Source organism: Styela clava, chromosome 11 (genome assembly GCF_964204865.1).
Source record: "Styela clava chromosome 11, kaStyClav1.hap1.2, whole genome shotgun sequence".
NCBI lineage: Eukaryota > Metazoa > Chordata > Ascidiacea > Stolidobranchia > Styelidae > Styela > Styela clava.
In genome coordinates this window covers 10,246,498-10,259,885 of record NC_135260.1, presented here as the reverse complement: position 1 = coordinate 10,259,885, position 13,388 = coordinate 10,246,498, and the positions used below count along the sequence as shown (strand labels likewise).

Below are 13,388 nucleotides of genomic sequence, written 5' to 3'. Positions count from 1 at the left end.
GATTGACACATTTTTTTGAATTTTTTTAGCTATTGGATCAGCGGATGACAGTAAAATTACTACCTTCAAAGAAGCGAAGGATATGGACAGGGTGAATGAAAGAATGCCTCCACGACGCGAAGTAAAGAAAACGTCATCTGATGGTCAAGGACCAAGCAATAGTGCAGATGGTCACGCATGACAATGTTGTGCTGATAATAGTGCAGTAATTTGTCAAACTCAAACAAATGTGTAATGTTAAAATTTCATCAAGGATATGTGGAACTCGTCATTGAAAGCAGATTCTGATTGGGTTGCATTGTTATGCGACATGTGGCTCATTGTGATGTTATTTCCCTAATACCAGACTGAGCAAGTTGTCCACAGTCCAGATATCCTTTTTTCCTCATCACCCATAATTTAATTCCTTACGTCATCAATCCTAACTTTTATGGTTAGACTCGATTTGTAACTGGGGGAAATGGAACCGTGACACGTTCACGACTCACTATTTAAAAAGTTATGAATAATAATTCATCAATTTCATTTGGTTCGTAATGCTACTTCCATGTTTATATTTACAAATACTTGAAGATCTTTTATCCATAATCGAGCTATTTTGGAATTGGGAAATTTCATCTGATATTTCACCCATTTGTAAAAATGGAAGCATGCAAATGAAGAATTTAGGCCTTAAATTCACTAAGAAGACTTTCTCTATTAAGTTTTACATTCACATTTTCCCCAGATGTAAGAACATTTAGCACCAGTAATTTCACACCTATACATAGTTTCTGTGTTCATTTTATGAACTCTATTTCACCCTAAATATTATGAGACAGCTCGACAGTTCTATTTCTCTCAGTTACATATCTTTTCCTGAAGTTGTTTCATGAAAATTGAACATTGAGGGAATATTATATTTATGAAGCTGCCTTCAAGTTCATGATATTCGACTTGCCTAGTTTAGTTATCACTTTCATCTCATCTGCCATTTTCAATATAAAATGTTATAACTAGAATTTTTTTAATATTTATCGAACATGGTTAGAGCACAACAATTTGAAGACGTAGCATGGTAATTTACTAGCTTCGTAAATTCATTAGAAAACGAACACAAAATAAAAATAATATTATTTAGGATGTCTTGAAGCCTTCTGGAATAAGGCCCAAGAAGTTGATGCTTAATCCTATGAATTTATTACTCCTAATCCGAGGGCAAGTAGTATTAGAATGTGAAAAATAACGGGACAGTTAAAAGCTGGAGCCACTAAAATTTCTGGTAGCTCCATCTATTATGTAAGCTTCGCCTCAGCTCCAACAAATTGTCAAGGCTCCAAGCTTCGACTTTCCAGCTCTGATTGAAATGAAGGAATTCTTCCTTATATATAATCTGAGCTACTGGCAGGCTATTGTAATTAATAGTCTCCATGCCCAACTAGTCTATTTTTCAAGTTCCGATCCATTTGTTCATTAAATTAAATTGCCTGTTCTATTTATGTCCGTCCATCTGACTCTCTATTCCATCTCATACCTTTTTCTTTTGTAGTTTTACAGAAGATAATTAATTCGAAACTGCAAATACCTGGAATTTTTTTACTTTAAGCCAGTTTATGAAATTAAGACTGACAAACATAGACTTAATATTTTATTAATCTCCCCCAAGATGTGTTTATAGAGTAACACTTCCTCTACACAGCATCTTTAAACTCCTGAACATTTTGTATATAACCAAATTCACCTTTGTATATTATTAGTTAATCAGTTTTGCACAGTATGTTGTAGTCGAAGGCTATGAAGAGTCTCTATAATCTCAAAACCATAAAATAAAGTTTATTTGTCCCAGTGTGATCTGCTATCTTCTAAATCAGATAACTTTTAGTATCCCTGTTCATTGTTAAAGTAATTATAACTTGCTATAGGTCAGGAGGGTGCAACCTGTGGCATGTGGGCCTATGATAAATAAAGTTTGGCAAGCGGTTTCACTCAGTTATTTGTATCTGGCGCTCTTGTATTGCAGGTCGCACACTCCTGCTATAGGTAGTCGAGCCAGACATTCACACCGCGAAATTTTTCGAACATGGGGAGTAATTAGATAGTGACCTTATCAATGGTCTTCCCATATAAATTGGTTCGATTCTTTTATCATCAACTGTTTTGACAATTTATCAGAATCCTGATTATGAGACATTAATAATTAATATTGTAGATAAGACGCATCTGCTTATTTCATCTGGTATCATCCGCCTTACCCTTTTATATAACAAAAATATAATTCACTTTATGGCCCCTTTGAGTCTTTACTTAGTTATCTGACAAAAATGTCATGAAATTCATTAGATTGTGACTGTGAAATTAGCCAATACCATCATCTATCACGCTTTTTATGTTCACTTTTGTTGTACGATTTCTTGTTCTGAGTTCCGGTTGGTTAAATTTTGGTTTTTGCTTTAAAAAAAATATTAACGCAACATGCACATTGTTACAAATATTGTTTATCTGTTTATATATTATATAATATAGTAGGACAAAATTTTTTTTGAATGTTTGTTCAATTTTCTATATTAATCTTATTATAATAATTGATATAGAAATTGTTATTTTTTCATGGTATTTACGCTTTGTTTGATTGACACTACTACTTAGTTGTTAATATTGGATCATATGCAGTACGTTTTGAAAGAAAATTCGGAGATTTTTTTTTTTTGTTCTACTTTTTTTGATAAGCTAACCTGTAATTTATCAGAAAAGCTGCCATCAAATTTGGGTTCGAGGCTTTGTGAAAGTTTGGGTAAATGATAACAACTTAATTTGGCATTGTTTTTCTTATTTCGGCATACAACCATATCTAATATTCTTATAAAGTAATTGATGGTTGAAATTGGGGTTTGCAACTCTCTGACCTAAATTTGGTTGCAGGCACTTTGCACATCTTATATTTAGTAATTACAGTAGGATAATGCACGTAGCAATAAGGTTTGCCATAAGTTGGAGATTCGTTTTGATTGGTCTACTTACTTTTTTATGTCAGAGACCTGTCAATATTTTCAGTATTTTACTCTTGAAAAAAACTATCTAATAAGGAACAATGGCTCGGGGATGTGAGCTAATAATAAAGTTTTTGTTTGGAATAGGCCTTTTGTTGTAAGCGGATCAAGTATAGCAGTTTTGTAGAGTAAGAATTGGGGAACAGCTTTAACCAAAGCAATTCAAATGTTTACAGAGAAGTAGTCTTTAATGTTAGAAATAAGCCAGTGGTTTTAACCATGTTTAATCTTTCCGCCCCTTTTGAAACCGCCTCCATTCCTTCTCACAATGCATAAAATACGCATTTTTTGTTGTTCATTCTTAGTGGTCAAGTGAGACGTACATGCCGCACTCTAGTTTTTGGTATAAACATGTATTGAAATCTTACTAAATAACTATAAAATATTGAGAAAGCAATTTTTTTCCCCTAGGACAGTGGTTCCCGAACCGCGGGCCACTTACGGCCCGCCGAATGTGGATATAACCGGGGGAATGAATTCTTTGAATTTGAAGATTCAGTGTGAGAACAAATTGGTTGCACGTATGTTTGACGATGTTCGCTCAACTGAACGTAAACTAGCCTTGAATAAAATGCATCTTTGAGAACAAAAATTGACTCTTCTAAAAACGTGTTCAAATTTTTCGGATGAATAAGAGGCAGCAAATTTATTTTTTTCAAATAGATACGTTGATTTAATCACAAAACTACGAAAAGGGTTTTTAGTCGCTTTGCTAATATTAGAAATCATTCAGCTGAGTTGGAAGTTGCTTGCGTCACAATCGATTGTGATTTGAACTGCGAAATAAATGACAAGTTTGTTTGGATCTGCTTACATCTGTGAACAAAAGGTTTTCAGTCATGAACCTCAACAAATCAAAACCTTAGGCTCAGAATAACAGATGATCACTTGATTTTGCGAATACAATGTACCAAATTCGAGCCACGTTTTACAACATCTGATTTAGAGCAAATCCCAATTACATGTATCTACAACAAAACACAACTAAATTATGTTGGCATTTTTTATATATAAATATATACATTGGGGTTTTAGCCATTTACACGAGGTCGTGTATGCCAGATGAGCAAGTAACTTCAGTAGTCATTATCAGTTGCAAATTCCTTGTTGAAAGACGTGCCTGCTGTTGCAGGGGTATTCTATCGCCTGTTATTACTTTTATTACATGACAAACTGTGACGCAAGATGTATCTGAAATCAATCTTGCAGCCTATTTTAGTGCCTATATTTTAAAAATTTCTATCATTTAAAATCCCCAATTTGCCGTAACGCCCATTAACGGGCGGCCCGCGAATGTCTTTCCGCTTCTAATTTCAGTCCCCAGTCAAACAACTTTGGGAACCACTGCCCCAAAAAACGACATTCCTCCCAAGTTGAGGAGCGCTGAAATAGACGAATAAATAAATATTCTTATGTTTCAGTTGCTTATCTATATATACTCTGTTACGAATATCCCGGTTTTTAGCTCAAATGTGGAAGTTCACCAAACATAACGTGCGATGCGGTGCAGATTTTGTAAGGCCTATGACACGTGAACGACGGCCAGCAAAAAATAAAATTGAATTTTGATACGACTTTATAGTTTTGATAGTTATGGCATTTGAATCGTTCTGAGTAATTTTGTACGGGTATCTGAAGTGTACATTCGTCTCAGGCAAGACGCGATTATTTAAATTATTTTTCGTCTCCTACGGACTGGATACGATTTGTAATGTCCCTCACACTTTTTGCGTGCTTATCGATTTGAATAAAGATGTGATAACGTCTCAATTTAGTCTTCATGTGGTTGATAATTCAAGTACGGTAATTCAGACATATACGACGAATATTTGCCTCGGTTGTAAAATAGGGCCTCATGGTTGTCAAGTATTTCTATAAACTTTCATCAAATATTTGAGATGATCTGTTTTTCGGACGACTGGGAAAGTGGTGCCATTGTTACAGCTTTCAAAAACGGTGATCTCGTGATTAAGTAGCCTATTGGCGCTTTAGGTTTCTGCTGTCTATCAGCTAAGTGTTTGAAACTTATACATGTATACATCAGCGGCCATCTCGAAGCACTTGGCGTCTTAACCTTTTAGCAATATGGTATTCGTTCAAAATGGTGTGTCGTTGATTGCTTGACTGTGGTAATTAAAAAGAAATTGTTCAAACAAGAAGTCAATTAACAGCTTCCTTGGATATTCCAAGCTTTTTATTTTGTTTTGCTCATTGGCCACCATGTAGCCTACCCGATCAAATTTCGTTTCCATGAAATCCTTCTTCTCAAAATCAATGGTCGGGGATTGATAGCTGAGATATCATCGTACATGCTCGATTTCTTTTGGAATTCCCGGGACTCCATTCTGGGATCAACATTGTTTTCTCTTCATATTCACCGATGGCCCCCGGATATATTCATTCGAGATTTGAGCTTTTAAGCTAACAACACAACTCTCCGTCACTCTTCTGATGTAAAGTCAAATAACTAACAACGATCAAAACGTCATAAATTTCAACTTTCTTATGGGAAGAACCAGGTTTTTTAAACTAGGAATACATGGAACATCATGTTAACGCTGATCGTCATATTTGGCATAAACTTAATTACAGCGTCGGAAAACCCGAGAGTGGAGCAACTAATATGGCTGGACCTACCTTTCAGGAATCTGACTTTCATCGTTATTTGCAGCCTTCCGGGTACCGAAACCCATAGCAAATCTTCGCCATCGTCTTGAAAACAAAGCGATTCTAATTTCATATCAATCGTTGTTTTATACCTGCCGAAATATACATGTGCTGCAATTAATTGTTAATTATTCCATACCCGAAAAAGACTGGTCCCCGGACAAGAGACGTAACACGACGAATTATCGGCCTACCTGTCCTCTGGAATAATTGTGGAAATTTCTCTATTTCCGTATATTATTATGAAGATTTATTATTTAATGCCCTTTTCCCGGATCTGTGTATTGTGCCGACATCCGAATTAGCGGTAAATATCTCCTTCTTCAACGAGTCTGGGTGTTGCTTGTGTCTGTTACTTTTGCTGTTTACAACAATTAACTAATCCAGATCTTGGGTCTTCAAATTAACAATACAGTATATTCAATACAGTAATACACTAATAAACGAAAACGATGAAATATGTCGCCAGTATATTATGACAGAAGTCAATGTCCAGTAGGCCTACTATTTTGTATCAGGTTTGACGTATTGAATGATTACAGAAATTGAAATTTTGAAAAAATAAACATGAAGCCAATTTTTAGTGGGCTCATATAACTTTCAACAACATTTAGAAATCTACAAAAATAGTTGAAAATGATACTTCTGTGTATTTTCCGTGTTCGTATTATTGCATGAAACTGAACAATATAATTAGGAAGGCAAATTTCGCAGAACACGATAGCATCTTGGGCAATTAAATAATTTTGTCGAAAATTTATGACCACAGATAAAATTAGAGAACTTCAATTCATAAGCGAGAGAAATTATCCGTCATCAATTTAAAAATAACGTAACGAAAAAGGCGGCATAAGGCATTATGACAAGTCTCGAGACAGCGAAAGTGCCGGTATGGAATTTTGAATACTAAGTGAATACTAAGGTTTTCCGTATGCCTTCAGGTAGGTACTGAGCTGACGTGCTAGAAACATGCAAGCAATCTACGGACAAACAATTATTATGTTATATGCTCAAGTTTCAGGAATATGTTATACAGTCGGTGAAATTGCATTAATGCAGAGTCGTGAATCATTGTGAAAGAGGTCATTTAGCCAATAAGGTTTTGAAATAAGAAGAATTGCAGCAGTTTGATTGAGTTTCAGAATGTTAGCAATATGAAAGGAATGAACGAAGAGATTCATCCCCGGTACTTTTGACCTGGCAACATAGCCTTGTGATATAACTAACCCACTGCGATATTTTCGTTTTATGTATGTATTTTTTACCATCTATTTCAAATTCAACCTAGGATGGCACACAACGTATTTTTTCCTCGTGTGTATAATGTAAAAACAAGTTTGCGATGGCGAAAAGATGTGATATCCTCATTACACTCTGAATGAAACTGGAAGGTTTATGCAAAATTGATTCGTTTTTCCAAAACTTATATATATATATTGTATTTCTGGATAATTACCAGAACTTAATTATTAAAAACTGCAATAGGCATATACTTTGTAGTGCAGCTTCAGGGCGTTTATATTATATATATGAAATTCACTCGATGTATTTTCTACCATTTAGTTGGAACTCACTCGGCATTTAGAGTCAGAAGAGATTTTTTCGAGTGGTTTTTGATGTCGAGTATATTAAACGAATCCCTCAAATAAGTTGTAAGGGGAGTAACACCAACACATCTCACGCCAGCACAAAGATAGAGTTTTATAATAAATTCCGACATAGATATATGGTTCCTATTTTTGACGCATTTAGAACCTTGAGTGTTGTTCCTTCAATGTTAGTTATGTTACCCTAAGGTTAACCACACGGTGAATTTCACGAATAACTTCTATAGTAACAGAATGCTTTTGACGAACTATAAAGCTTTTACGGAGATGACGGTACGACTTTTTAAATCAAATTTTCAGCAATTTGAGACCATGTGAGTGATCCAGGTCGCTCGAATTTCATAAGAAAATGTGCCGGTATTATGTTTTATTAAAGATAGCCTAAGGAGATAATGGTGCATATTACTCATTGCCCATTACGGTTGAATCAGAGAAAATAATCCATAATAGTAAAGGCAACACGGATTTTAGACGAGCCTCTAATAATATCTGAAAACAACTGTGGCCGTGGCCGAAGTTAATTTAGCTTTCTTGGTTTGCTTAATGATATCCGATCGGATACGGCAACGCCGCGGGTGTGTTTAAAAACCGTTGGTCGTTGCTATGGCCGTTCCATTTATTGTGGCGCTACACACATATTTTGCCTAAAGACAAATTCATGCTATGGCCATCGAATAAAATTCATTCTCATCATAAGATGTTATTTTGGTTGGATTAAATTATAATTGTTCATTTTTTTTATTTATAGATTTTGATGTGTATGCGGCCAGGTATTTTTTGGTTATTACTAAACATGTGGGTTTATATATATATATATATATAAATGTAGGGGTCATATCGTTGTTTTGTGATTGGCAAAGAAAAGTTTGTAATTGGAAATCGTGGAATAGTCAAACAAATACATAAAGTACATACTTTTATCGCGCGAGGTATATATTACATCTGAGTGAATATATGTGTGTGGCCAGGTTAAATAAAATCTGTTTAAAATTGCTTAATCTCTGACTGAAATCTGTCAATCGCAGGGGATTAGCCTTTTAGTGTGATTGATAATGGAGTTATGAATCTAATGTTCTGCTTATCCTTTCATATATATTTATCTTCGTTGATATATAGATCTTGTGCCCTAGTAAACCAAAGTCCCTCCCACCTGTGTTCAAACCCTAAAATTCACGACTTCTTTTATTCGCCGTAACTCTACCTCGAATTAAATAGGCTAAACAATTTAACCTTAATTATAACAATTTAGAATAGCAGTGGCTTCGTAATACCTTTCAATTTTTTTTTATTATTGTCAACTATTCATATATATTAGTCTTCGAATACTATGGCGACTATTACTTAATATGGTGATATAAATATCCTAAATACTTTTAATTAATTGAAATTATTCATAATAATTCATTATAGTTTTTATTTAATTTTTGTGGTTCATTTTTCATATTACAATAATTATTAATTAGCGTTACGCGTTATAATGAACTTGATCAACTCTTATATCACATTGGTAAATAAATTTAAAAAAGAATGTTTTACAAAAATATTTTTTATCAGAACCCTAATTCGCGATTTGTAAATTATGGGCAGGAATTAAAGAAATTATGTTTCGTCTCTTTTTAGTGGGAATCAATTTTATCGACAGTTATAAATATCCCCAAATGACGCTCAATTTATTTTACCGCACCGCTAATGAAAGATAATTCAAACTAAATCCAAGAAGGGAAATGAGCAAATTGTCGGCCTATTAAAAATTAACGCTACATTGAAACTATTCATTTGCTACTATTTCACAAAAACTATTTTTACAACATTCGTACTTTTTGGTTATTACTGTTGATTAGGCACGAAATATGGTCATTAGAATTTCCAAGAAATTCGGTAATTGCCGCTTTTCTCTGTATATGAAAAGCAACAGGTTAGATGCACTTTTTCTACGAGTTGACATAACCAAAAGCTTACTCAACTAACTCGTAGAGTGGAGTATGTGTTCAATTTTAGTAAATATACGCAATTATTGGACACGAAATGTACCCATAGATCGGTTTGCTACTTTGCTATTGCGTTGTTGTTGTTAGTATTTATTTGCTTCATGTCGTTATGAGAAAACGCTTTTCTCTTTAATTACTGGACCAAGTGCTTCGAAATTTTCTGTGGTTAAAGATTGTATTTGTCTCTAGAAGGTATGTTTCAAAAAAATTTTCGAGACTTGTTTTTTGTGTGTGCGATGGCGTCATCGGAACTAAAATTTCGTATCTTGTTGCCGTCCCTCGTTCGCGAATGTTGCTTTCAGGTGGCCAGGCGAAATCGTGAAGACTGCGGTATCAGTGGTCCACTCTTAAAATTTGTATACCCTTATTACGGTACTTTGTTTTGGTCTTCGTACCCATATATTTGAGCACTGCTTTATTTTTATGTATATACTGAGTAGCTTGATGTTTGATGGTCTAATTATTGGGATCTAATTATTTGCAATAATGGAACTTGCTTCTACTCTTCGACAATGCTAATTTAAAGTAAATTAACAGTGGTTTATTTGATTGTGTTGCTGCAATGCGTTTATTCTTTTATACTCAATTTATTTATTTTTTTTAGGAAACTTGATAAAGTACCTGATGTAACAAATAAATCACAAATAAAATTACCCGATAGAAACCCGATAAAAATAAAACTTTTTGGACCTCCTGAAGTATGCGCACCAAGATGGCGCACAACCTGAACTCAGGTTGTGGACCAGGTTAGGATTTAGGTTATGCGACATCTTGCCGCGGGGTGTTGAGATTGAGAGTATTTGGAATGGGGCCACGGATGATGAAATCCCTACCTCGTCTCAGACCATATATATATTCAATTACAATGCAAATTATCTTTTCTCGCAAAAAACTTTCGCGCCAAACTGATTCTCCCGTAAGAAACGGAGTTTGCACGCTCTGAGTATGTGACTGAATCTAGTATAGCGACATAATATAACCAGACGAATCGGTAATTATGAGCAAGACGATAGATTTATGCTAAAAATACAGCTTTTGCCGCCTATTGTAGGACTCATATTTTATCACAATTACCCATCGTGATACCAACAAAAAGTCTTCGATGAAATCTCATATTTTTTCGTTGCTCGATCACAATCTCCGTGAATGTAAATCAACAAAGTATGTAGCTGTGAATTCTTCTGACAACTTAACAGTATTAGATTTGGCAATCACTCAATTTTTTTTAATTATAATGCAGTTGCTTATTAAGTTTTAGTAATAATATATCTTACTAAGAATTTCGTTTAAATAGTTAAGCAATTCTGAAATATAAGAAAGTATTTCAACAAGCCTTCTTCACGATAACATTTTTTGACTATTTGGAGAAAATTATTCAACTGAATCCGAGTTGTTGTGTATTATCAACTTCATCAAATAAAATGTAACATGTCACGTAATACCTTAATACAACATTTTTTGCGAAATGTGAAATTAACGTCGTTGATATTTGATATCTAATGGAGGTCATATCAAATTATAACATCATCAAAGTAAACTTGTCGGTGTTAAAATTTACTTACATTATATAGGATTAGCATAATTATACCAATTTCAAATTGAAACTGGGGTATCATATAGTGTAATAATGTCGAAACGCGAAATAAAACAATTCCCATTTTAAGATACCTGTGAATTTATAGGAGAACTTTTCTCTACTTCAACAGCATTACTTTGCCATGACCAGCCATTAAAATTAATAGTATCTACAGGATTGTCATGAAGTTCTTTATTAAATTCGATAAAATAACTTTGTTGTGCTTCTTGCAACTAATAGTGGGCATATGACGCTGTATTGACTGAAGAAAAACTCAAATAAACACCGATTGAAATAAGAAGAACTGGTCAATATTTATTGAGAACTGAGTTCATAACAAAATTTCGATTGTAACGGGACTTTAAGAACACCCTTTACCATATGAAATCATGGGGGTTTCGTATTTATTCCAAGAAGAAACAACGGGATATTTCAAGCACAACAACAGAACTCGTATTGTCGTTTGTTAGGTCGGGTATGGGAATTCTTCACCAAACGATGAGAATAAACAAAAGGGTTCTTGTGTTTTAGATTGTTATTTAGAAAGTCCAGTGGTTCTTCATACACTTCCGGAATTAAGTGTGTCTAATTATAAGAATGCTATGAACCTAAGACTTAAATCGAAAGTTATTTATACCACATTGCTGTCTAAGTCATTAGAGGAGGAAATTACAATTTATCAGCTATGTTAATTGAAAAGCGCTAACATTAATTGCGAGAAGTGGTGAGAATATTCCGCTTTAAGTAATAAAAATAGCAATGAGATGGAACGTAATATTATGTGTCTGTGAGAATTTTTGGATAATAATTTAATCTAATAATGTAGGGGTCTTATTTCATTTTAAGTGAATCAACATTTATATGTTTCAAATCAAATATTTGCAATTCAGATTCTATATACCGGCATATATTATATTAAATCCGTCACATAAGTCTTCAGATGGGAAAATATATATATATATCAATGAATCATACATATATTTCATTTAACCACAGCATTTCATGATGAAATAACACCATAGAAACAATCTTAGATCTCATAATTACTTCTGTCCAATTTTATCACATAAGAAACATTCCAAGTAGTATTTTTATGTCTGAATCAGATTCTTTTCTAAATCCTAACATGTATTTCCCAGGTGGAGTGTAAGTAATATCCCTAGGCGAAAATAAAGAGTGTTTGTTATAAAATATTAATCTTAATGTGGTTTGAATATGTGTGAGGGTGGCATTTATTGGCTGTCAAGCGAGTTTTACCGTCCTTATGCCCCGATAATGTTACTTTAACAAAACTTCGTAGAATCCGCTGACGTTTAATCGGAGATCGGCAAACATTGAGTAGTTTCGTTGAATTCGTGTAACCAATGAAATTAATTTGAAAATGTATAATCATTTGTAACTCAAGAGCCTACACATTTCATGAAATATTTTGTTTCACGAGTTGACCGACTATTATCATATCTCATCATTATAGCGTTTGTTCACACACACAAGGTTAGTTAAGTAGTGGTGTTTCTGTCAGGAGCCTGATTGAAAGCCTGAAGGAAAACTATTTTATATAATTTAGTACATTCTCGTGGTGATATGGTGTTATGAAGACGATAAGCCTTCCATTAAATACTAGTTTGATTGACCTCAGTTATTATCAGCAGTAGTATCATGTCTGTAAGTACGAAATAAGTCGAAGTGGTTTTTTATATTCCGCCTTTGGACATGATTTAGATCCGTACGCCAGACACAACATAACGTGGAGATTATAGGCTTTAGCAACTAAAAACGCAAAATCACGTCGAAAGTATTTGTGCAATTCTCATTTCACTTCTGCAGCATTGTATTGTAGGATACAATACTTTTATGTTATTCCATTGTAAATCTTGTTAGTAAAGAGCTGCACTTGAAAAAGGATGCACAGATATACTGAAATAAGATTTTGAAGCTCGTATTGACGTTGTCAGGTGACACCCAGACTGTTTTTTTTTACTTTCAACAAAGTGAATTGGTATCACTGTCGCTAGACGAGTTCTACTGTACGTACCCTACCGGTAATGTGAATTTTTCAGAGGATGTCGTTCGTGCCTGTCTAAATTAAGGTAATCCTCCGAAACTGTCATTGTCTTATTGTTCTATAGTATAGAGTAGGCGTATAGATAGAATATTTCTATGAAACAATTCAACACGATAAAATACCGTCGGTATGCGGTTTCGTGGTTTTAGATAATCCGATTCTTTTGTTTAACAAACACAATCAATGTGTGGTTTTACACCTGAAAACTAGTAAAATTTGCCGTCCTGCGGAATTATCGACATTATAAAAATAATGAATATTGTATAGATGGGTTTATACTTCACTCTATCAAATTTGCGAGGAATGAAACAGCCATGATACAGTATATATATATTGATTGCGCACAATGATAAATTGAAATGCCAGATTAGCAACTATTTTTAGCGACTCGAGCCGACGACTGATCCGCGCGTTTTGTGATTATTACTTATTATAAGTAGGAGTTGGAATTATGATGTC

The 13,388-nt window shown here is 34.1% G+C and overlaps 2 protein-coding genes across 8 annotated transcripts in view; one reads left to right on the top strand and one right to left on the bottom strand.

Moving 5' to 3' along the window:
- LOC120347172 (protein phosphatase 3 catalytic subunit alpha-like) overlaps positions 1-3,110 on the top strand; it is a 38,835-nt gene extending 35,725 nt beyond the window's left edge. For all 7 annotated transcript variants that reach the window (XM_039417051.2, XM_078117699.1, XM_039417055.2 and 4 more), the window contains one exon: positions 30-3,110. In XM_039417051.2, coding sequence (XP_039272985.1) covers positions 30-181 — 152 coding nt within the window. In that variant the 3' untranslated portion in view covers positions 182-3,110. The remainder of the gene's footprint in view (positions 1-29) is intronic.
- The window catches only part of LOC120347944 (mediator of RNA polymerase II transcription subunit 27-like), a 92,167-nt gene extending 81,426 nt beyond the window's left edge, over positions 1-10,741 (bottom strand). The window contains exon 1 of the mRNA XM_078117851.1: positions 10,731-10,741. The gene's annotated coding sequence lies outside the window, so the exon portion shown is untranslated. The remainder of the gene's footprint in view (positions 1-10,730) is intronic.
- Positions 10,742-13,388: the final 2,647 nt, after the last annotated feature.